This window comes from Lampris incognitus, chromosome 11, assembly GCF_029633865.1.
Source record: "Lampris incognitus isolate fLamInc1 chromosome 11, fLamInc1.hap2, whole genome shotgun sequence".
Taxonomy (NCBI): Eukaryota; Metazoa; Chordata; class Actinopteri; order Lampriformes; family Lampridae; genus Lampris; species Lampris incognitus.
The window spans coordinates 10219334-10245833 of NC_079221.1; the positions used below are offsets into that span (position 1 = coordinate 10219334).

At 47.0% G+C, this 26500-nt stretch overlaps 1 protein-coding gene across 1 annotated transcript in view; it reads right to left on the bottom strand.

Annotated features, from left to right (window-relative positions):
* The window catches only part of LOC130120988 (amyloid-beta A4 protein-like), a 37183-nt gene that overhangs the window by 3746 nt on the left and 6937 nt on the right, over positions 1–26500 (bottom strand). Inside the window, 11 exon segments of the mRNA XM_056289815.1 lie at positions 1990–2128; positions 3220–3287; positions 4129–4228; positions 4814–4942; positions 10196–10354; positions 10507–10581; positions 14908–15041; positions 16881–17048; positions 18398–18645; positions 18758–18948; positions 23493–23605. Of these exon segments, the coding sequence (XP_056145790.1) occupies positions 1990–2128; positions 3220–3287; positions 4129–4228; positions 4814–4942; positions 10196–10354; positions 10507–10581; positions 14908–15041; positions 16881–17048; positions 18398–18645; positions 18758–18948; positions 23493–23605 (1524 nt within the window).

The window sequence follows — 26500 nt, forward strand, 5'->3', positions numbered from 1 at the left end:
CAGCACTTAGTAGCAGGTATAAAATGCTAGCTGGGAAAGCATACACTGAAAGGCATAACCAAGTGGCTGGGATAGTGTACAGGAATATCCCTACTGAATGCAGACTGGAAGTCCCCAAGTCCAAACGGGAAACACTGCCAAAGAGGGTTGAGAATGGCCGAGCTAAGATCCTGTGGGACTTCCAAGTTCCAGACTGACTAGCAGGTGCTGGCCTAACCAACCAGACATTATGGTGGTTGATAAGGAACAGAAGACAGCAGGTAGTGATCGATGTAGCGATCCCGATCCCAACATCAGGAGAAAGGGCATGAGAAGCTAGAGAGATACCAAGGGCTGAAGGAAAGAACTAGATTGGCTGTGGAAGGTAAACGCCACAGTAGTCCCAGTGGTAATAGGAGCACTAGGGGCTGTGACCCCCAAACTGGGAAAGTGGCTCCAGCAGATTCCAGGAACAACATCTGAGGTCTCTGTCCAGAAGTGTGCGGTCCTAGGAACAGCTAAGATACTGCGCACAACCCTCGAACTCCCAGGCTTCTGGCAGAGGACCCAAGCTTAAGGAAGACACACACCAACCAAAAAAACGGTGAGGTTTACTGCGAGTAGTATTGACCAATCACATTTGAGTAGGTGGCGATTTCTACTGGAACATGCTTTGGTTGCATGTTGGTAACAGTCTGTGTGGCGGGCGCACAGATGAGGAAGTCTTCATAGGAAACGGAAGTGAACAGCCAGCAGACGATTTAACCTCTGGGTTCCGAGATTGGCCCTTGTGTATCCAGAGTGGCCTATTACCCAGAAGACACTGAGCAAACAAAAGACAAGGAGTCTGAGAATAAATAAAGGAGGCTAACACAATTTAGCAGAGCAAGAGACAGTCAACAGTTTTTAACTGACAGTCCAGTGAAGCGTCGGTGCTTCAAAGGGATAGTTCGGTTTTTTATATTTTCGGGGTTTTAACTATGTGTCCTGCTTGCATAGAGTCAGACAAACTCATGGATACCATTTTTATGTCTGTGCGTGCAGTGTGAAGGTACGACCAATGGTGCACTTAGCCTAGCTTAGCTCAATTGCTGGATATGTAGAGATCATTAGCAGCTCCTCTCAAAAGAAGGGAAATACCCCTTTTCTGAAGCTGATCGCTAATACTTTTTTACTCGTTAGCCTAACATAACAATTTTTCTAAACCTATGTTTTCACAAGTACAGTACAAAATGGACTATAATTTTGAATCTGTAATACCAATGACTATGTAAATAGGGCATAGTAAAAACCAGGAACCCAAATTTATCCCTTTAAGATCAATTAAAGGCTGCAGAAATTTTTTCTCTTTCACAGAAACGGGGAATTGCAGCTGAAAACCTCACAGAGTTCCACTTTAGCAAGCAAAGAAACTGCAGCTGTCATGGGCTCAGGGAACAAAAATTATGACTGATGACTGATGACATTGCTAAGTCTGAGGTATCCAAGTTTATGCTATTTCACGGTGATGGACTTGCGAGTCAGCCACATGAATTCAATGCCTCCTTTGAGTGTCAACATTGCAGGCTGCTCCTGGTAGCGTAATGGTGCAGGCTGGGTTTCTTATTGCACAGAATGGGACTCTTTACAAATGTGGATTTAAATTCCATAGGATACTTGAACATCACTCTCAGTATTATACAACCTTTTCATGGCAGCAGTGATCTGCAGCAGATTTATTCAGCAGCATAGCACCCCATGCCACAAGGGAAAGCTTAGCCAGGAATGGTCTAATAACCTTGCTTAATGTGCAATTTGAAATTGTGAATTAAATAAACAATTAATAGAAACACGTGAATTTCGAAAAAGAAAAAAAACCCTCAAATTTCGCAAAAAGGTTTTGGCGTCATCTTAGGCCAGCCAGACAGCAAGGTTGTCCTGAGGACAAATGGGGCTGCAGTGCAGTACTATAGGAATGTGTCCATGGTGTGTTGTGAGTTAAGTGACTTGGTGCATATAACTGTATGTTACCGTGGTTCTCTGTGTTGGGCTGGTTAAAGCTCTCAGGGTGGATGAAGCCCAGTCGATCCAGACCAGGGTCCATAGGTGCAGAGCTGTAGGCCTGGTCGGGCATCAGAGCATCGTTTCCATAACTGACCCTGCCGTCAGCCTGGAAATACACAACCACACCCACACACACGATGGATTACCTGGTATGTATGGGTGTGTCAGTGTAGGAGTAGGGCACTAACTTCCTAAAGTTTATCCACTTCAGATAATGAGCGTCACTCAGACTGTTGATAACCTGATAAAAACCATGTGAACTGATAAAAACTGTGTGAAGTAACCTTATTAAGTAGATCCAACCAACACACTGAGGTGATGTGTGAATATCTTTACTTTCTACAACACGCCTAGAACAGGAATATTAAGGTGCTATATACAACATTCAGCACCAGCATCTCAGACCAAATCAAAACTAACCTCCCCCCTCCCTACGCGTTCCTCCCCCCTCCCTTCACGTTCTAGGCTATTATTTCATTGGTTAGAGTATTGGGTTTTTTTTACAGTATAGTTATTTCATTAGCATTAGTAACATATTCAGCTGGTAGGGAGCTATTTCTTTGATCTGCCGAGTGATCTAAATCCATGTAATGTATTTATTAGCTTACTAGCTATCCTGCTAACGTGCACACATGGCCGGACTGGTTTCCGAAACAAAGAACAGAGAATCTCGGAATACAAACACAGAGGGAGTGTGACTTCATTCTCTGTTCAGGATGTCATTACTCCACTATCTCTTTACATAGCAAACAGTTGTTTGCTGCTATATTAATGTTCTAAATCTCATATATAGCACCTTTAAAGAATGAATTTGAACAAGATAACATCACCTTAATCCGCTCGGATCATGTCATTTGTATCTGTATCATCACTCTCTTTTCACCATCAAGCCTATTACCGAGTAATCCCACTTTTATCAAATACTTATGTAATCTGATTATTCTCTTCTTTGTAAGCATACTCCAATATAGTTAACATCATCTGATTACTCCATGCCATTATTCCCTGACCCTCTGTGTATGTGCATGCATACATGCATGGGTGTGCATTTGTTACCACACTGCACAAGCATCTCTTTTGTCTTACCTTGAGGAGTAGAGGTACTTCTATTTATAAATTGTGTGTGTTTGTATGAGCAAGTGCAGTGTATGAGGGATGGAGCTCAAGTGCATATGTGAGTGGGTGAGTGCAACCTACCCGCCCATCGCTCTGCAGAGAGGAGACTTGCTGAGACAGCTCGGACTGAACCCTCTGCATGAGAACCGCTGGGAGGGGGGGAGAGGGGGAAGGAGGAACACAAAAAAGAACAAAACCGTTCGTAACGTCTACCACACCTGTCCTGCCATAAATACAGTAGATGGACTAGAGATACTGTGGTACCGATGGGCTGTCAGTTGCCGTAATAAATGGCTGCACTAACGAGGTGGTGTTTTTGAACTGGTAGAGAACCTGCAGGATAATACATGAAGTGTTGTGTAGCTTAGTTCAGCTTACAGGAACAGTGTACATTATTTATATTGCGTTTTTCAAATAGGGCTTAAAAGTGCTTCATGGGTCAAAGAAAAAGACTGGCGTAATAAAATGGGAAAACAGTAATTTTTTATTCTTCTTTTTGAATGATTCTAAAACGGAGATAAAAGCAAATTAAAAATAAATCAAAGAATAATAAAAAAAAGGCTACAATCTATTGATTATAAATTCATTATTTATACCATTACAAAAAGAGCAAATAAGTAAACAACTATTGAGGAATAATCTAGAAGATGATGTAGACCGAGCTAGCCTAAGCTGTGTGTAAGGTTCAGTTTCATTCATGAAGCTGCACTTTACAGCTCAGTTTCATTTTACCTCGAAGTATTTTATTCCCTTATCTCTCTCCCATTTTATTAAAGCTGTTTTTATGTTTATATTCTTGCCGTTTTACTGTCCTGTATGATTGTGTGATGTGTCATGGACTGCGTTGTTTGTAACCCTGAGCCGTGCTGCAATAACGTCAGATCACCTTCTGTTGATAAAGTATCGGGGTCAGTGTCAGTATCAGTACCGACAGAGGACTACAGAAATAAGACTGACGCATTCATGTGTCAATGTAAAATCAGCACTTACAAACTTGATCTTGGATCTCATTAGCCACACCAGGCACCTTGTAGAGCAGCCCCAGTGATTGGTTCATTCTCTCGTCAATCACACGCAGGTGGGTCAGAACCTAAGGGGCCCGAAAAGGGAGAAATAGGTTCCTTTAGAAAAAGACATCAGTCAGCTACTCGAGCCATTAGTCATGACTAGTAAAACAAACACCACAGTGGTAAACTTGCTTACTTGTTGTATATTATGTATCATGTGGGGGTGTACGAAAGTATCAATACGACTGGGTATCGCAATATTATCTTCCACAATACTGTAACGATTTTCAAAAACACTGCATCGATTCTTAAAATTAGACTTCATTGCGTAGTTCATATCTCTGACCACTAGGTGGCAGGTGCAGTAACGTAACAGTGCTGACAACAACAGCGCTGCACTAGCTATGCTGTAATTACGGATTTTACACAGATGTTTTCTTGATGACATTTTTCTACAAGTTTGCCAAAACATTACAGCGTATCTCAGTGTTTTAAGTATCACAAGTAATCACAACTGCACTGTGTCACTCCAGATAAATTCACAAAGTCACGCTTTCTCTCCACCGCAATAATTTGTGGATTCATGTACGTTAGCGCCCGTTAAAACTTGGGTGGTTTACCACGGTTTAAAGTTTGTACTGACTGCATGCGTGAGGGTCAAAGGTCACCTGGGGTCGGATCTGCGCAGCCTTCTTGGGGTCGACTGTGCGGACGTGCTCGTAGTGCTTCAGGGTGTGCTGCCTGTCCTTCTGCTCGGCACGGACGTACTTCTTCAGCAGGCTCAACACCTGCCGGGGCTGGTGGGGGGTGGGGGACAATCACGGTCAGACGAAAGAGATCTCACAGAGGAGGCATCATGCTATTTATCATGGGATCTCATAACAGAAAAGAGGATTATGATGATTATTTTTTTTCTCTCTCTGGCTAACGGATAGAGCGTGCAGATTAAATTCAAATTCAAATTCAAATTAAATTATTAAATTAGAATTACATTTGCGCAAAGTACAAATTTAATTACTTTTAAGACCTTTTTATACCTCTAAATGGAAAAAATAACATTTCCACGGCAAACATTTTTTTACAAATTAAACAAGATATGAATATAAATGTTATTTTCTGTGCAAATTAGCTGACAACAGCTTTCTTGTTAATTAACAAAAATAAAACTGTGACAGTAGACCCAGTCAAATGGAAAACAATAGCGACAGATATACATAAGGGGGCACTATAGACACCGGTCAAACGTTGACTATCTAAATCAACCTTAAGAGTATGCCCTTTTGAGACCCTCTCTGGCAGAAACAATCTGAAGTTGCTTTGACCCCGTTTGTCAATGGACGCTACGTATGTCTCTCATGTGTCACAGCCCATCAGCCGTCTCATCAGGTTCCCCATCTAGCGCTGCCAGCCGCTCTCTCGTGTCCTCTGCTCGTCTCCTCAGTGTGTTGGATTTTGTTATCAGCGTTGCCATTTTCTTCCCTGCAGTATTCTCTGCTAGTTCTGTGATGTTGTCTGTTTTCTTTCAGGGACACAGCACCCACAGTATTTCTGCCTTCAGCGTGGCTGCAGCAGAAAAATGCTGAGCGCTGTGTGTTGACTGCTCAGCTGAGCAGTGGTAGTTATGGAGTCTGTAGCTCGGGCGGACGCATATGCAGCAGACAAATTAGCTCCAACGTTACCCTGAGCGGCTAAGCTAGCAGCAGGCTCAGCATATATGACTCAATGGCCACAGTGCCTCCTCCAGTGCTAGCATAGCACAGCGCTTGTGCTTTTCAGATTTCCTATGAAAATCTAGTGCTTTACAACCCGTTGTCGCCAGTTTAAATGTTTTGTGACAAAGTTCACCTCGTGCCTCGTAAGAATTGCTGGATCGTTTAAGCCACCCACGATATTTGTGGTCCTCCAGCCATTTCAGATTGAATTTACATTTATCCATTTGCTTTTTGCTTGCCGCCTCATAAGATGATGAGGTATTCTGATTCTGATATGTCCCCCATTAGCTACTGCCTCCCAGTCCAGCGTATGCTATTTAGTGCAAATTCATTATACATTGCTTACAACAATTGTCAGGCTGTTGTGGAATATAAAATAAAACTAAATATAAAAACTAAACAAAAAATATCTGTGAATGTTCTCATTCATCCAGGTCATGGTTATCCAAAGGAGTTGAATCAAGTGCAACTGGACTTGGTATATATCCGTGAAGACGTTTCGCCTCTCATCCAAGAGGCTTCCTCAGTTCGCGCCTTTCTGACTGCCTGCACTTCAGACTAGCTTCGTCTAGTCAGAAAGGCACGAACTGAGGAAGCCTCTTGGATGAGAGGCGAAACGTCTTCACGGATATATACCAAGTCCAGTTGCACTTGATTCAACCCCTTTGGACAAACAAAGAATAGGTATACACTTGTTCATTCTGCCCCCGAATAAATTTAATGCCTCCCTTCCTAAAATTCCAGACATCTTAAAACATTTTTAGACCTTGAATTAAAAACAGAAGGGGTCACCACAGCGGATCATCCATTTCCATCTCTTCCTGTCCTCTGCATCTTCCTCTGTCACACCAGCCACCTGCATGTCCTCCCTCACCACATCCATAAACCTCCACTTTGGCCTTCCTCTTTTCCTCTTCCCTGGCAGCTCCATATTCAACATCCTTCTCCCAATATACCCAGCATCTCTCCTCCACACATGTCCAAGCCATCTCCATCTTATCTCTCTTGCTTTGTCTCCAAATCGTCCAATGCTGTCCTTCTTCGTCACTCCCAATCAAATTCTAAGCATCTTCAACTCTGCCACCTCCAGCTCTGCCTCTCGTCTTTTCATCAGTGCCACTGTCTCCAAACCATATAACATAGCTGGTCTCACAACCATCTTGTAAACCTTCCCTTTAACTCTTGCTGGTACCCTTCTGTCACACATCACTCCTGACATGCTTCTCCACCCACTCCACCCTGCCTGCACTCTCTTCTTCACCTCTCTTCTGCACTCCCCGTTTCTTTGAACAGTTGACCCAAAGTATTTAAACTCATATGCCTTCATCACCTCTACTCCTCGCATCCTCACCATTTGCCTGTCCTCCCTATCATTCACGCATATGTATTCTGTCTTGCTCTACTGTCATTCCTCTTCTCCCCAGTGCATACCTCCACTTCTCCAGGCTCTCAACCTGCACCCTACTCTCATTGCAGATCACAATGTCATCCGCGAACATCATTGTTCATGGAGACTCCTGCCTGATCTTGTCCGTCAACCTGTCCATCACCATATGTAATCCCACCTCCAACTTGAACCCATCTGTCATTCCAGCTGCACACCTCACCACTGTCACACTGCCCTCACACATATCCTGCACCACTCCTACGTACTTCTCTGCCACTCCCAACTTCCTCATACAATACCACACCTCCTCTTGGTCATATGCTTTCTCTAAATCCACAAAGTAACTCCTTCTGGCCTTCTCTAAACTTCTCCATCAACATTCTCAAAGCAAACATCACATCTGTGGTGCTCTTTCGGGGCATGAAACCATACTGCTGCTCGCTGATCATCACCTCTCCTCTTAACCTAGCTTCTATTACTCTTTCCCATAGCTTCATGCTGTGGCTGATCAACTTTATACCTCTGTAGTTGCTACAGTTCTGCACATCACCCTTGTTCTTGAAAATCGGTACCAGTATGCTTCTCTCCCCCTCCTCAGGCATCCTCTCACTTTCCAACATTGTGTTAAACAATCTAGTTAAAAACCCCACTGCCATCTCTCCTAAACACCTCCATGCCTCCACGGGTATGTCACCAGGACCAACTGCCTTTCCACTCTTCATCCTCTTCATAGCTGCCCTCACTTCCTCCTTGCTAATCCACCACACTTCGTGATTCACTAGCCCCACATCATCTAACACTTCTCTCGCTCTGATTTTCTTCATTCATCAGCCCCTTGAAGTACTCCTTTTAAAACAGCCTATGGCAAAGTTCTTGGTGTGTGTGTTTTGTATATTTTGCTATTTTTATATATTCTGCTCTGATTGTTGTTATTTTTAATTAATCAGCTTTTTGTGACTTTTATTTATTTTACTAACTCAGTTTTAAACTTGTCTGTACTTTTATAAAATTTGCCTGTACTTTTATTTATCTTATTTTATGCTTTTATAATGCTTTTTTTCCCTTACCTTTTGTCTGTAAAGCACTTTGAATGACCTCTGTGATGACAAGGTGCTATGCAAATAAACTTGCCTTGCCTTGCCCTCCAACTTCTCAACACATTCCTCTCACTTGTCAGCACATTTCCATCTCTATCCTTCATCGCCCTAACCTGCTGCACATCCTTCCCAGCTCGCACCCTCTCTCTAGCCAATCAGTACAAGTCCTTTTCTGCCTCCTAGTGTCTAACCTGTCATACAGCTCACCACATGCCTTTTCCTTTGCCTTCTCGCTCTTCGCTTTACGCTGCATCTCCTTGAAATTCTATGCGAGCGAAGGGGGTGAATAAAACGTTCGCTCCCGGTAGCGAAGGAAATTTATGTCTTCGCCTCGCGTGGAGTTCAGCTTTGCTGAACTTTGACCGGTGACTCTGCAGCCTCAACCAATAGCAAAGAAGTGTGTGTGGTTGACCTCATTTGGCTGTAGTTTTCTTCGTGAGCCAGGACGGACGAGGCTTTGATTTATGCTGTGTCTAACCAGCCAGTACTGACGACACTGCCCATGAAAACTACAAACTGCCCCACAAGAGAGGCTGCCTGGCTGGCAGTGAGTCAGGAGACAGGCTTTGAATGTAAATACATGTAAAATTTATAAATAACATCAATTCATATTTCACGGTATACAAATATAACTTGTACGCCAGTATTCTTCCTCCATACTTGTCCATGAAACTATGACAACACGTACATGCCGGCAGCCACACCAACATGTACCCTGGCCCTGCCAAATGACGGGAGCTAAGCAGATGGGGGCTTGGCTAGTACTTGGATGGGAGACCTCCCAGGAAAAACAAGTTGCTGCCAGAAGTGGTGTTGGTGAGCCAGTAGGGGGCAGTCTTCCCTGTGGTCCTAATAAAAACAACAAATATCAAATCCCAAACACTGTGCGGTAGAAGATGCCATCCTTCGGACGAGACATTAAACCGAGGTCCTGACTCACTGTGGTCATTAAAGATCCCATGGCATTTATCACAAAGAGAAGGGGTTCCCGGTGTCCTGGCACAATTCCAAACCTGGCTCTCTCCATCTGGCCACCTAATTATCCCCCCATGTAATTGTCTCAATGATTCCTCCCTCTCAAGCTGATGTGTGGTGAGCATTCTGACGCAAAATGGCTGCCGTGCATCACCCAGGTGGTGCTACACATTGGTGGTGGTTGAAGTGAGTTACCCCCTTCAACGTGAAGCACTTTGGGTGTCTAGAAAAGCGCTATATAAATGTAATTATCATCATTATCATTATGACTGCAAGTGAGACAATTAAGAGAAAACACTTATTCATCTTACCCTGGATGGCAGTGTACCTTTTCCCGTCACAAAACCAACAACCGCTCATGTGTGACCACAACCACTCAAACAGACTACAGCAAACTGATTTCAGTGTGCGTCACACCCCGCCCACACTGCCCACACTCGGCACGACAAAGACACAAATTTCGCCTCGGCAGGCGATGGTCATTCACGCATGTGTGACCGAAGCCTTATTCTGTATGAGATGCACTAAACACGGTGTTGCCTGGTGCTGACTGGAATTTATGGTCGTCCATGGTCATTTATGGCCTAAACTTAATATATTCAGCTACTGACACTTTTGGAGGTGTTTAACTATTTGTGCAATATTTTTCCCCCACAAGAAATGAATGGCAGAATGTTTCAATTCAACAAATAACATCTCTTCAATTAAACCACTGCCAAAACTGTATTACCCAAATTATTCTAACGTGTGCTTTCTAGTTTCATGGGTTACAGTGAGCCAACAACCATGCAACGCTAAATTCAAGGGATGTGTGTGGGTTAACAATCATTGCCTCGTTTAAGCATGTGTATGTATGTGTGTGTGTGTGTGTGTGTGTACCCGGGGAGGATTGGCCTGCAGGGCGCTAAGGTAATTTTCCAGAGCGAGGCGGCGGCGGCTGTTAAGCAAGGCCTCCACCCGAGCCATGTGGGTCTCGACCAGCTGCTGTCTCTCTCCCGCTGCCTCCTGCTCCAGCGCTTCAACCTTCTCCTGGAAGTGCTGGACCAGTGGGACAAAACGGTTTGAACACATGCACAAAATAACGTCATTACATGTTATGGGTTTAATGAACACACAACACACAGTTTTCATACACACAGGCACCCCGATGCCGACGTGTAGCCAGAAAGGTAGGGTTGGTGCGTCCCTACCTGGATCACAGCTTTCTTGTCAGCGCGAGGAAGGCTCTTGGCCTGCCGCTCGGCCTCCTCCCACTCTCTCATCACCTGGAGAAAATGAGAGCTCATGTCAGGGCAAAATCATCATCTCCTCTGCGTCAGATTTAAACTCTGATCTACTTTTGGCAAACTGACAAGGGCAACAGAAAATGAACTGAAACACGATGCAAAGTATCCACTGAGGCTTGGGGAATGACTATGAAGCCTCTACACAAAATGGTGTATCAAATATCACAGATGAGCATTTTCCTATAAAACATCTACCATACTATACATTTTTAAAATATAGTCAATGATCAATAAAAAATTGACAGCTCAGGGGTGTCTGGGTGGCATGGCGGTCTATTCCGTTGCCTACCAACACGGGGATCGGCGTTTCAAATCCCCGTGTTACCTCCAGCTTGGTCGGGCTTCCCTACAGACACGATTGGCCGTGTCTGCGGCTGGGAAGCCGAATGTGGGTATGTGTCCTGGTCGCTGCACTAGCGCCTCCTCTGGTCAGCCGGGGCGCCTGTTCAGGGGGGAGGGGGAACTGGGGGGAAAAGCGTGATCCTCCCACACGCTACGTCCCCCTGGTGAAACTCCTCACTGTCAGGTGAAAAGAAGCGGCTCCACGTGTATCAGAAGAGGCATGTGGTAGTCTGCAGCCCTCCCCGGAGCGGCAGAGGGGGTGGAGCAGCAACCGGGGCGACTCAGAAGAGTGGGGTAATTGGCTGGATACAACTGGGGAGACCTCCAGCGTGCACTGGGCCGGTTTGCGGCTGAGTGTGAAATGGCCAGGATGAGAGTCAGCACCTCCAAGTCTGAGGCCATGGTTCTCCACCGGGAAATGGTGGATTGCTCCCTCTGGGTTGGGGATGAGTTGTTGCCTCAAGTGAAGGAGTTCAAGTATCTCGGGGTCTTGTTCACGAGTGAGGACAGGATGGAGCGGGAGATGAACAGGCGGATTAGTGCAGCATCAGCAGTAATGCGGATGTTGTACCAGACCGTTGTGGTGAGGAGGGAGCGGAGCCGGAAGGCAAGGCTCTCGATTTACCAGTCAGTCTTCGTTCCAACCCTCACCTATATGGTCATGAGCTTTAGGTAGAGACCAAAAGGGTGAGATCACGGATACAAGCGGCTGAAATGAGTTTCCTCCGAAGGCTGTCTGGGCTCGGCCTTAAGAGATAGGGTGAGGAGCTCGGACATCCGGAGGGAGCTCGGAGTAGAGACGCTGCTCCTTCGCGTCGAAAGGAGCCAGTTGAGATGGTTTGGGCATCTGATTAGGATGCCTCCTGGGTGTCTTCCTTTGGAGGTTTACCGGGCACAGCCAACTGGGAGGAGACCCCGGGGTAGACCCAATCTGGCCTAGGAATGCCTCGGGATACCCCAGGAGGAGCTGGAGGGCATTGCTGGGAAGAGGGACATCCGGAGTGCCCTACATAGCTTGCTGCCACCGCGACCAGACCCCGGAGAAGCGGCCAATGATGAATGAATGAACAACCAGGGAGAATAAGGGGGGGGGACCCCCCCCAAAAAAATTGACAGCTCAGTAAGAGCTCATCTGGCAAACTGGACCATTTCTAAGCACCATCAAGGCAATGTCAGAGCCTGGCAAGGCCGCTGTTGTTTGAATATCTATTACCAGATAGAGCAAGCAGGATGATTCACATGTTCCACCTCACAAACTTCCAGATGCTGAGGTTTCAAAGTTATAATCCTTAGGCTTTATGAGAAAACAGCGAACCCAAAAACATCAAGATTGAAAACGTGTTTATAGCTGCTCACTACAATGGTTGTTGTCGGGCCAAACTTGTTCTGAGAAAATGATTTGCACACAGCGAGTTATGTTATCACCATAACAGCCAAGAAGATTAACACGGGTAGCGGGATGTTTGAAGAAGTAACACAGTTATTGTGGCTAACAAGAGGATATGGCAAACTAGGCTTATTGGAGACGTATCACCCAACAGGTCTTTCACAACCAATAGCTGAAACTGGTGTTCATCTATGTTGTTTATTTTTGACTTTGAAATACTTTATTGATCCCCATAGGGCAATTACACTCTGCATTTAACCCATCCTAGCTGTGTAGCTAGGAGCCGTGAGCAGCTGCCGTGCAGCACCCGCGGGCCAACTCCAGTTCGTCTCGCCAGGCCTCGGTTTTTTTTTTTTTGATGGTGGAGGAAACCGGAGCACCTGGAGAAAACCCGCTGCAGACACGGGGAGAACGTACAAACTCCACACAGAGGACGAACTGGGACGACCCCCCCCCCCCCACACACACACAAGGTTGGACTAACCACTGCACTGATGTGCTGCCATGTTGTCATTTTTCTTACCTGGACCACCAGGTCCGGCTTCTGTATTTGTACCCCCCCCCCAACAAATGGTGTCAGGAAGTTAAAGGGACAGAACATGTAAAATAAATACATGCACTTGTCATATTGAGAGCCCACAAAAAAACATTTCAGTTATGTTTGTCAATTTATAAGTTGTGAGACTTTTTGGCTGGACTGGCCAGTGAGCCCAGCCCTACAACCACAAATGTCTGAGTGCTCTTTAGAATGACTGAGTGGGTGTCCGGGTAGCATGGTGGTCTATTCTGTTGCCTAGCAACATGGGCATCACCTGTTCGAATCCCCTTGTTACCTCTGGCTTGTTCGGGCATCCCTACAGACACAATTGGCCGTGTCCGCAGGTGGGAAGCCGAATGTGGGTATGTGCCCTGGTCGCTGCACTGGCGCCTCCTCTGGTCAGCCGGGGCGCCTGTTCAGGGGGGAGGGGGAACTGGGGGGAATAGCGTGATCCTCCCACACGCTACGTCCCCCTGGTGAAACTCCTCACTGTCAGGTGAAAAGAAGCGGCTGGCGACTCCACGTGTATCAGAGGAGACATGTGGTAGTCTGCAGCCCTCCCCGGAGCAGCAGAGGGGGTGGAGCAGCGACCGGGATGGCTCAGAAGAGTAGGGTAATTGGCCAAGTACAATTGGGAGGGGAAAACAAAAAAGAATGACTGAGTGACCAAGTTACCCGATTGGACTGCTGTTGCTCTTTCGAAATGAATCGGTACAGTGGTCCCAGCTCATTCCACATTTATCGCACGCTAACGAAAGGAATATATTGCTGCTCGTGGATACTACTGACACGCTAGGAAGGTAGCTTAGCCATGTCATGTGATATGCTCCTTCAGCACACTTTAACAACAAATATCACAGGGACCAGTACAGAAAACAGCAGATGAACATTTAGCAATTTATATTATAGACACCATCCTGGAGCTAGACCTGGGAAGGGAGCTCGCTGGCAAGCGTCTGGTGGCCAGGCCTTGGCCCATGGGGCCCAACCAGGCCAAGCCCGAAAAAAACAACATGGAGCCACCACCCCGTGGACCCACCACCCACGGGAATGAGCATTGGGGCAGGATGCAAGGCAGGCCGGGTGGCAGGCCAAGGTGGGGACCGGGGCGTGTGGACTTCCAGCATTGCAGACTGGTCCTGGAAGGAGGCCCCGGGGTAGACCCAGAACTCACTGGAGGGACTACATGTGCCATTCTGGCCTGGGAACGGCTTGGGATCCCCCAAGAGGAGCTGGAGGGCATTGCTGGGGAGAGGGACATCTGGAGTGCCCTACTTAGCTTGGTGTCACCGCGACCCGACCCCGAAGAAGCGGCTGATGATGACAGACATTATAGAAACTACCGCTGACTATCCCTGTAAAAAATTGGCCACAACTTCGAACACCGACCATGTGCGGTCCAGCCATATACTAAGTGGTTTTTACCTAATCTTCTCAATGCTGAGAAACTCCAAATGCAATCCTCCATGATGAAGACATTCTCATTAAAACTGATTTTCAGTGCCGGATTTTCAATCATTCACGAGTCATTAGTTTATATCATGATCAATCTTCCAAACTGTACTCCCCTGCCCCCTTTTTCTCCCCAATTGTACCTGGCCCCACTCTTCCGATCCGTCCTGGTCGCTGCTCCACCCCCTCTGCCGATTCGGGGAAGGGCTGCAGACTACCACATGCCTCCTCCAATACATGTGGCGTCACCAGCCGCTTCTTTTCACCTGACAGTGAGGCGTTTCGCCAGGAGGACGTAGTGCGTGGGAGGATCACACTATTCCCCCGTTCTCCCACTAGGAGGCGCTATTGCAGCGACCAGGACACATACTCACAGCCGGCTTCCCACCCGCAGACACGGCAAATTGTGTCTGTAGGGACATCTGACCAAGCCGGAGGTAACACGGGGATTCGAACTGGCGATCCCCATGCTGGTAGGCATGCTGGTAGGCAGCTCCAGCATTTGAGCTTTTGATTTCCTTCAAATGATCCTTTCTCAAGGCTCTAACATGTGTGTGTGTGTGTGTGTGCGGGACGTCCCACCCACCTGGGACATCCTCTCACGGTGCTTGGCCTCCAGGCTCTCCTTGGCTTTCTGGAAGTCGGCGTGTTCGTTGTCATCTCCAGGAGACTCCAGGTAGCGATCCACAGCATCAGGAGGGCTGGGGGCCATGGTGGGCACTGAAGGGGGGGTGTAACAGGATAAAAAATAAGATATGGGGGGGGGGGTCCATTGGAGGAAGGTGAGACAAAAAAAAAAGAGACAAAAACACAAAAGAGAGTTAGGAGGGCGGATGAAAACAGAACTATATATGCAGCAATCTACTCTGCTTCGGATTTACACTGGGACTCACGGAGAACAGTTAGTGGGACGACGACGCTTCAGAAGCAAACAGGAGTTAGCACTAAGGAGTTACAAGTTAACAAAACAGATATACACACAAATGCTGGTATTAAACACACACAGGTTATCAGAGGACAGTAGGTGATTAGCCTCCAAATATGAGTGAGAGCCTGTGTGTATGCTGGGTGGGGTGTCTGGGTGTGTGTGTGTGTGTGTGTGTGCATGTGTGTTGTGGTTGTTTAATGTGGGAGACTGGAGATAAGCTGAAAAAAGACGTGTCAGGATCAGGGCAGGCGCTGCGTCATGTTCTCCCACCGAGGACGGTTGTGCTTAAGTGGGCGGAAAGTCCCGGCAAACGGAGAGAAATAGCCAGGCTGAGAAAAAGAGAATTAACTCGTTTGACCTGTCTGTGATTTCCTTGTGCAACACACAGGGAACAAGCGCACACACGTGCACACACGTGCACACACATACACACACGTATATACACACACACACACACACACACACACTGTGGTAATTTTCCAGATGCCGTGACACACTAAATGCACGATATCAGGAAAAACACGGGTTTATAATTACCAGAAAAGAGAGAGCTGCTGCAGCCGACATGGAAGGTTGCTAGTCCACACTGCGTCACGACACATGCAAACACACACATGCACGCACAAACACAGCTACAAACAGCATCTATTCACACTGCATGGCCCACTGGAGGAACCTCCTTGTCACTAAGCCTGCTGGTGAGTGAAGGTGTTACGAGCAGATCGCACAAGAACAGATGGAGGGATGCGTGTGAGTGTGATGGACCGAGCGTCATGGCTGTTTTCCACCAGGGGGACTCCAGCTTCATATGCAAATATGGTCTTTTTCTCCTTCCAGTCACTGAAATGTTCCTCATCATCAGCGATCCTGGCAATTAGTCACCAAGCTCAAGATGGTTGCCACGTCACGGCCCCTCGGGCTGCAACGTGGTTGGCTAGCGCTTAGCAATAAGGAAAATATGAGCATGATGATCACAGGGAACCGAACACGATATCGATATATAATCATAATATCTGCTCACATCAGCAAAGATACCGTGTTTTAAGTCATGTAAAGTCAAGCCAAAACCAGCAGTCAAATAACACGCCCTCAAATATTTCACTCCTCATTTTGGGAGAAGTTTTCGTCAGCAGATTCTAATTAAAATCCGTTTAAACAGCAAAACTGTGTGTCACAACACAATATGTGAATTTCATCACAATGCAACAGCACTGGAAGACGACTGCCCTGCCTGGTGTTCAGCAGATAGCCAAAGACCTTCTCTCCCCCGCAGCAGACACAACAAACCTGTTATTCTGCGGGTGGACGGTGGGGAGTGTCTGAACATTTCTTTCTCCTGCACTTCATCCCTCGCTTCAACCTATCTGTTCAGCAAGCAGTAATGGCCCACGGACCATTCCTCCTGTCACGAGCTGGCTACGGGCTCGAACAACTATCATCAGTTCTCCAAGTGGTTAAGAGCCATCAGACACTCAGGAGAAAGAGAGGAGGATCCAAGGGAGAGTGTTAAGCTAGAGACAGACAGACAGACAGACAGACAGACAGACAGACAGACAGACAGACAGAGACAGCCAGTCTACGGAGAGGGTTCAGGCTGTCAGGGCTCAGACGGGTCCGGTCCCGGGACTTACAGGAACTGCTGCAGACCGCCAGGCAGTACTCCTCCGAGCCAAAGTTATTCCTGTTGCCCCCACAGCCCCCAAACAAGAACGGGGCACATCGGCCCGTCTCGGGCACAAAGTACCAACGCTCCAGCATGGCGTGGCACGGGCCCGACTCCGCAGGAGCCCAACAAACCGCTGAGATACATAACGCACAAGCAGTGACACACAAACACACACACAAACACACACGCACAAATTAATCACTGAAAAAAGAATGTGAATGTGAGATGAGGACAAGTTCACACTTCACGTATAAACAGTTTAAGGAACGGCTCAGAAATGTTTAAGACTATCCCTATTTTATACACACTGCTCATGTATAACACATAGATAGGATTCACTTTTAAGTTCATTCACCCATTTCTTCCTATTAGCATCATATTAGCATCATCATCATCACGGAATGAGGATTGTGGATTTGTCCACCATTAACTGAATTGGCAAGCCGGAGCCGTGTGTCCAATATGAGGAAGAGGATGTCCATCCATCCATCCATCCATCCATCCATTAACCAAACTGCCTATCCTGCTCTCAGGTTTGCGGGGATGCTGGAGCCTATCCCAGCAGTGACTGGGCGGCAGGCGGGGAGATGCCCTGGACAGGCCGCCAGGCCATCACAGGGCACACAGCATGGGTACATCGCATCACAGGGCACATCACAGGGTATGACAACATGAAATACCAGGCTCTGAAGCCAGGTGTTTGAATCCTGTGTGCAGTTAAATGAGCACAGAACATTATTTCTTGAAACACCGGGCGCTGAGGCCGGGCGTTTGAATCCTGTGTAGAGCTAAACAAGGGTATCGCATTAGAACCTGTAATACCAGGCGCTGAAGCCAGGTGTGAAAAGGATGTCAGACTGAAAATGAAACCTACCTATATACTGACAAAAGGGGCGAGAATAATATAGGGATATCAGAAATTCTATACTATTCCTTTAAGACACCGACGGGAAGGGGATGAGGGGGCAACTTGTTAAAGCTGAAATCAATGATTTCCCCGATCTGTTTGTCGTCCTCAGGCAGTGAGGACGACAAACAAGGTGGCGTGCCGTCAGCTCAGCAGTAACGGGTTCCCACCTTTATAAAACTGAATCTTGGGAACAAAGCTAACACAGACAGTTTAATGTACACAGACTACATCAGACTATATGGGAACACTGTTGTACAGTAATATTGACTGTCATGGGCACGTTCGCATCACGTTTCAATTGTTTCTCCTGTTTTGAGTAGGAAGGTGTTTGCCGTTGCACCAGTGTTCATCCTACCCAGTCAAAATAATTCAGTGGTGGTATAAGGAGACTGGAGAGCATCTCCAACCATGGTAAAGATGACAGTTAATATCATGTAACCCGACGCCATGGTCCAGATGGATAAAATAACAATTTATAAATGAAGAAAAACCCCAGATTTCAGCTTTGACAACATGAAAAACGTAAACCAAAAGTGTGCGTTCACATCCACTAGCCACTACCAGCCTCTCACCTCGAACAACTTCCTCGACAGACTCGGTGGTGGTGGTGGTGGTTGTTGTCATGGCGATGCTGGCGCCACGCTCATCGCTTTCCTGCTCGTCCATCATGTCGTCACCCTCATCTTCGTCCTCTTCCCCAATGTCTTCATCACCGTCTCCGTTCTCGTCCCGGTCAAAAGCCTCCTCCTCCACTACCTCTTCATCATCATCCTCGTCGTCCTCGGTGGTCGCAGGCTCTGCGTCTGCCTGGTGTGACATGCTGCAGAGAGAGGGGGCATATCATCAAAACACGCCTTCAAGCGTCTGATTTTATTGACGGAGATTGCTAACGTGCACTGCAGTGGATGGGTGCTGTTGTTCCCTTAGAATACCTGTTATCTGAGTATTCTGTCTCAGCTCCACCCCACCAGACGTCTGACTCCTCCCCCTCCATCTCCACGCTGTCTGACTCTGGTTCGGCCTCCAGGGGGCAGCAAACAAACTCCACCCCTCGGAAACGATCAATGCCGCAGGGCAGCAGCATCCCGTAGTCATGGAGATTCATGGAGCGATCGCCACAGGACTAATAATGATGAAAATAATAATAATGAACTTTATTTATGCAACACCTTTCAAAACAATGTTACAAGCTGCTTTACAATACAAGATGAAATAGTACACATCCATCCATCCATTATCCGAACCGCTTATCCTGCTCTCAGGGTCGCGGGGACACTGGAGCCTATCTCAGCAGTCATTGGGCGGCAGGCGGGGGGACACTCTGGACAGGGCACCAGTCCACCACAGGGCCGACACACACACACACACACATTCACACCTACGGACAATTTAGATGGGCCGAATTCACCTGACCTACATGTCTTTGGACTATGGGAGGAAAGCGGAGCACCTGGAGGAAACCCCCACAGACACAGAGAGAACAAGCAAACTCCACACAGAGGACGACCCGGGACGACCCCCCCAAGGTTGGACTACCCCAGGGCTCAAATCCAGGACCTTCTTGCTGTGAGGCGACCACGCTAACCACTGCGCCACCGTGCCGCCCCCAAGTGTTAGCTTTTACAAGCAAATTCTATCCAAAGGACAAAACTGTTAAGTGCTCATGACTTATAAGCATATTTTGAATACTGCAGGGGAATAAGTACGCTACCTTATCTACGCTGGTGATCAGCTAACAGCTGAATAGTACACACAATCAAGATTTAAAACAAAAAACAAAAACAAACAATAAATCATAAAGCATAAGAACTTTACAAAACGAGGAGAAAAACCACAAGAACACAATTAAAACGCAGAACACTGAACCCGATAAAACGGCGTTTGATTAAAACAAGTGAAATAAAAGTGATAAAAGAGAAATATAAAACTGGCCAACATCAGATTTACTCTAAAAAGCCTTCCTGTAAAAGTAAGTTTGGAGAAGTGATGTAAAAGAAGGCAGCGGGTTTGCAAACCTAATTCCCTCAGGTAGGGAGCTCCACAGCTGTGGGGCTCTAACGGAAAACGCCCACTTGCCTTATAATAGCAACAATAGGTCACAGCAAGCCTTATGGGAACCTGGGCTATTGTCGTGACCTTGGCAGATGGCACGTGAATGAACGAAAACAAAGCACAAGGAATAAAAAAGACAGGATCGAGAGTGAAAATGTGGAGCAGGCCGAGAAAACAGGTTAACGGATGGACGCTTTCAAACTGTAACGGTAAGATTTATGGGTAGCGTTTGTTCAAACATGACATGATAGACCCTCCTGCCTTGTTACACCCGACTCCCACACGATGTCTTTTAGTCTGTCATGGACTGCAGCGTCTCTAGTGTTGTCTTTTCATTTATTTATCTATCACTCAGGAAATCTTGATTTTCCATGTTACTGTACCGTGCAGCTGACTGTTAATTTCTGAAAGAAGCCCTCTTATTTCAATGTAGGTCAATTTTCCAGACATTTTACCGTTTTACAAATAAATCTCCCTCTTCCAAAAAAAAATGCCTCAGAAACTTTCCCTAAATGTCACCGGGTCTTGAGTCGATAAATTGCCGACACAACTTTTACGGAATATCGACTTCGCCTCGCGTTCACGCCTGAGCCCAACACGTAAAACTGCCCTACGATAAACAAATTACTCTGCATGAGTGAACGAGGTTAAGGACTGATGGGTCACTGGAACAAGCACCAAAATAGAAATAAAAAAACAACACCTCTAATGGGAGCAAAAGCATTTACGTTCACGGGTGAAGCACACAAAGGGTTACAACGCTCTTAAGAATGACACTTTTATGTAGAGCAACAAGCCAATCAGGTGGCAGGATAGTTGGAGCGGGCCAATCACAAGAGACTCACAAAGTGATGGCTTCCATTCTGCGACTTCGTTACATAGTATCCATTTTGCAGTGGCACATTTGATTGTTGTTTTTTTTGGGGGGGGGGGTCGCCCTTTTTCTCCCCAATTGTATCCGGCCAATTACCCCACTCTTCCGAGCTGTTCCGGCTGCCGCTCCACCCCATCTGCCGATCCGGGGAGGGCTGCAGACTATCACATGCCTCCTCCTATACATGTGGAGTCACCAGCCACTTCTTTTCACCTGACAGTGAGGAGTTTTGCCAGGGGGGCGTAGCGCATGGGAGGATCACGCTATTCCCCCCTCCCCCCCGAACAGGTGCCCCGACCGACCAGAGGAGGCGCTAGTGCAGCGACCAGGACACATACCCGCATACGGCTTCCCACCCCAGAAACGGTCAATTGTGTCTGTGGGGCCGCCCGACCAAGCTGGAGGTAACACGGGGATTTGAACTGGCGATCCCTGTGTTGGTAGGCAACGGAATAGACCGCCACGCTACCCGGACGGCCCATATTTGATTGTAATTTTCAGTGAAGAAAGCATTTCATTTTTTGGGGCCAACTCCCAGATAAGCGAACATCTGTATCTATCCATGCAGAGGACAGAATCCGCAGACAGCATGTTGGTACCATTATAGATGCGTTATGGAGCGCCTTCGTAGCCAAATGGTTACAGCGCATGCGACATGGCCGCAACTGTCGCCACAGGTTTGATTCCAGCCGGCGATCTTTGTTGCATGTCATATTCCTCTCTCTCTCCCACATTTCCTGTCTGCTTCTTCACTACCGCTATCTAATGAGAAGTAAAAAATGCCCTTAAGAAATCTTTAACAAAGGAGATGCGAGATTACACGATACTTCCTGCGTTGGCTAATCTAGCCGCAACAGTCATGTCATGTTAGGACAGACTCAACACACTCACCATACACACGGTATGAGACCTTTCTGTGTAAATAAGGAAAACTACTACTGTTCCACGACTATTAAACCTGGAACTGTTGCGGGTTCTATGTGGGTACGGAGTTACGGAGAAGAGCAGCTGACAGACTTTTTGATGGATGGAGTTATGGTGCTGTTTAAAGGTGCTATGTGTGATATTTTGACTTTCCTGAAGCATAACATGACTGGTACATGTTAGCAGGGTTACTGAACGGCACTGATCGAAACAGGCCAAGTATCCAGATTTCAGCATTCAAGACCCGAGGAGCCAGGACGGCTGAGTAGTTTTTATTGTCGTCTGACACCCGGCCACCTGGAATATTTGATTTGCACTCGCAGTCCCCAGCGACTACAGCAAATTGACATCTACTGAAGGCATTCAAATATGGTGGATGTCAGCAAATGGACTGTGTATCAACCCTTTCAATTTGAATGTGCTTGTCTTGCTTCCCTGAGCAGCAGCCAAGCGGCACGTCGGTTTTGAATTGTTGTTATTCACATCAATGATGGATATCAGCATTCAGGTACAAATTACAAACAGCACCTTTAAAGATATGTAGCATGACGTTTGAACTAGGACTGGGTGATCGTTTCTATTTTCACATCGTCCAATCGTGGCTACTCGAGATGGTCGATAGGCGATCCGATCGCCAGGGGGCAACGGGAGTAGGAGGGGTTGGGGGGGAGTTACGTCACAGCACACCAGTGAAATTACAGCATGGACGGGCGTCTGGAGGGTGGCGTGGCGGTCTATGCCCTTGCCTACCAGCACGGGGATCACCGGTTCGAATCCCTGTGTTACCTCTGGCTTGGTTGGGCGTCCCTACAGTCACAATTGGCTGTGTCTGTGGGTGGGAAGCCGGATGTGGGTATGTGTCCTGGTTGCTGCACTAGCGCCTCCTCTGGTCAGTCGGGGCGCCTGTTCGGGGGGGCGGGGGAACATCGTGATCCTCCCACACGCTACGTCCCCCTGGTGAAACTCCTCACTGTCAGGTGAAAAGAAGCAGCTGGCGACTCCACATGTATCGGAGGAGGCATGCGGTAGTCTGCAGCCCTCCCCAGTTCGGCAGAGGGGGTGGAGCAGCGACCGGGCCGGCTTGAAAGAGTGGGGTGATTGGCGAAGTACAATGGGGGAGGGAAAAGAAAAGAGGGAAAAATCAAAAAAAAAAAAGGGGGAAAAAAAGGAATTAAATTTGGATTAAAGATTTTGAGAAATCATCTTGAGCCCGGCTGAGCATCTGATGGAGCTTTGAAACAATCAAATCTTTTAAGTTTTCTGCAAGCAATACAGTTAAAGTTACGTGAATAAATATTTATAAAAGAGTGTGAACATTTTATTTGAAATATTTAAACATTAAAAAAAAATCTATTTCATAGCAATGTCTCCTCTATTCAACAACCGCTCCCTTTTAAAAGTCCATGTATCTGTGCTTCATGCAACAGTATCCCACCATCATATTCCATTTAACATTATTATCTTATCTTTAATATCACAATCCAAATCATATCCGTAACATTAACTACTCTTATGGAGCGCAGAGCAAAGTTTTAGTGAGCAGGCATATGGCGAACGGAGACGCGGGATATCAGATCCATGGAAAAGAGATGATGACAACGATTAACGGGGCTCAGTGGGCAGACATGCCGCTCCATCAGAAGCATCTCTAAATGCACAGTAGGGAGCAGAATCCTGGGATTATTTTTATAACATTAGTTCTGAGAGTTAAAATCGCCTTAATATCTGCACAAGAAAACCCAATTGTCGATATACGAGCCGACTGCCAGTCAGCACAAGCCTAGTTTGGACATACAGCTTTTTGTCCTTCTCCTCACCTCTTTGGCTACTGTGTGCCAGTGCAGGTGGCTCTCACACTGGTCCATGCGTTCTTGGTGCAGGAACTTACACTTATCCGGTACCAGCAGGGCGTCGCTCACAAATTCTCCAACTGCAACAAAACAGTACCTTTGTTCTTCACAACATATAGGATACTCAGATGCACTCGGGGGGGGGGGGGGTGTCATTTTCACAGGGCCCCTAAGAATAAGGGACCCTATGTACAGACATGATAGCGTTAAAAATTAGATACATCACTGTTGGGCCCCCGAGCAATCATATCTGGTCAGGGGGTGCGCACACACACACGCACACACACACACACAGCTGCCCATAAGGGGGGAAAGGGGGAAAGCTTTCAGGGGCCCAGCTGCTGGGGGGGGGGGGGGGGGGGCACGGACGCTAGCAATAATCATGTTCATCCTAAATATAAGCAATGACAATGGCAATACTTCCCACTGAGTGTGAACTAGCTAAACGGATGGACTTTAAAGACATTATAATGGACTTTGCATCCTGTAAGACAAGATGGCTGTAGAAGAGGCAAAGATGAAGCCATAAGGTAAGAAATGCATTTTCTACAAAGAAATGTGTGGTCTCAGAGTAGCAGATCTTTGCTGACCTTATAGTGTGTGCCAAGGAGATCTATTATGGTGTTGTGTGTGTGTGTGTGTGTGTGTGTGTGTGTGTGTGTGTGTGTGTGTGTGTGTGTGTGTGTGTGTGTGTGTGTGTGTTCTTCTGCTGGATTACCCACCACCTTGACGTGGTGGAGAAGCTTGCATATACTAATGATCCCAAGACCTATGCCGTCCAGAGCTTGGCTCTTGGTAGGGTCACCCAAGGCAGATAGGTCAAGGCGGAGGTTCCAGACAAAGTGCAATCCAACAAAAACCTCAACTGCGGAACTGGCGGAAGATGTGTCTAGGTCACAATGGCAGCGAAGGCGGATGAAGGCTGCAACAGAGGGTGGTCCCCAATCGTCTTTGTTCTCTATGCCGCTGGACTCTGACCACCCCCTGCCAAGGACCATGTGATGGCTGCAGGTGCATCAGCCCCCCCCCACACACACACACGTAAAAAGCTGTCACACACAGGCATTCTCTTGCAAGGGAATCAACCCATAAACATCCCGGGTCAAAGCCTTGTAGCAATCAGGAAGAGGTGACAGGGGCAAGACGGTGATGTCTGGCAGCCCCTATCCACAACCTGACACACAGGCAGTGGGTGTATGAACAGTCGCTACGCCCTGGGACTGAGGCAGAGGGGCTTCTTGGCTGCTGCACCCACAACTGAGCAGCCCTATTTAGGATCCGCTCTGCTCGCCCCAGTTGGCGAGCGGGATAGAAAAAGTGCCTTAAACATAGTCTGCCTCATACCTCCTGTCTGGACCACCACACCTAGAGGGGTCACCACCATGTGGTCAGAAGCAGAAACTCATATTTCAGAGCCTGGAACATATGAACCCTCATGGGCAATCAATCCAGCAATTGACCCAAATGGCGTACTGCAATCACCACCCGAGAGCTGAGAAGATTCCGGATTGATATTGCCACACTCTCTGAAATGCAACTGGCTGACCAAAGACAGCTGAAAGAGGGAAAGGGTGGTTAAACTTTCTTCTGGAAATGAAAAGCAACTGATGAGCAACAAGACTAACAGACAACAAGTCAATCAAAGAGAGGTGGAAAGAGCACTACCAGGACCTTTTAAACCGGGACTCCAGCCCTGAGATGGATCCTCTCCAACAACTACTTCAGCAACCCAAAGAGGACATGGCGGCACCACCCAGTATAAGAGAAGTCCAGGATACTATCAGGAAGATGAAAATCAACAAGGCTGCTGGTCCTGATGGATTACCAGCAGAAGTACTGACAGCAGGTGGACCTATACTCCTTAGACAACATATCCATGCCCTGCTACTTAAAATGTGGGAATAAGAGGAAATGCCTGCACAACTTAGGGATGGACTCCTTCTTTCTATCTTTAAGAAAGAGAAAAAGCTGAGTGCGGAAAATACCGTGGCATTTCCTTGCTTTCCACCACAGGGAAAGCTCTGGCTAAGGTCTTGGCCAATACACTTCTCCCAATATCAGAGGAAATTCTGCCAGAATCCCAGAGCTGTTTTTGTCCTAACAGAGGCACCATGGACAATATTTTTATCCCTCGCCAACTCCAAGACAAAGCGCAGGAAAAGAATCAACCATTATACATGGCCTTTATAGACTTGGACCAAGCTTTTGATTCTGTAAACCACCAGGCTCTCTGGCTAGTTCTGTCAAAAATAGGCTGCCCTGACAAATATGTCAGTGTTCTATGACTGCTACATGACAATATGTCAACTAGAGACAGAGTCCTTCAAGGTCCACACAGGAGTTAAACAAGGCTGTGTCATTGCCTCAGCCCTGTTCTCTGTCTTAATTGCACACAATCCTCCACTTCATGTGTCCCAATCTTCCTCAGGGAGTTGAAATCATGTACAAAGCTGATCGGACTCTTCTAAAAGTTAACAGATCCAGGGCCAAAAGTAAAACCACTGTCACATCCATCATTGAGCTGCAGTATGCCGATGACAATGCCTTAGTGTCTCTCGTAGAAGAAAAGTAACTACGGCGCATACTGGAAGCCTTTGCAAAGGTATACAAGCAGCTTGGCCTGGCCATTAACATAGAGACCCATATCCTCTACCAACCCTGACCCAACAGAAATATGCCTGTTCTGCCCCCTTCCATCTCTGTAGATAACATCAGACAGGAAAACGTGGAACAGTTCCCATATCTTGGCAGCCTTCTCTCCTCCAAAGCCAACATTGACATTGAAATACACCAGTGTCTCAGCTGTGCCAGCTGGGCCTTCTCAAGATTGAGAAAAAGGGTTTTTGAAAACTGTGACCTTCAGGCCAGAACAAAAATTCTGGTGTACAAAGCAGTGGTGCTGCCCACCCTACTGTATGGGTCAGAATCCTGGACCACATATAGCAGGCACTTGAAGGCACTCAAGTCATACCAAC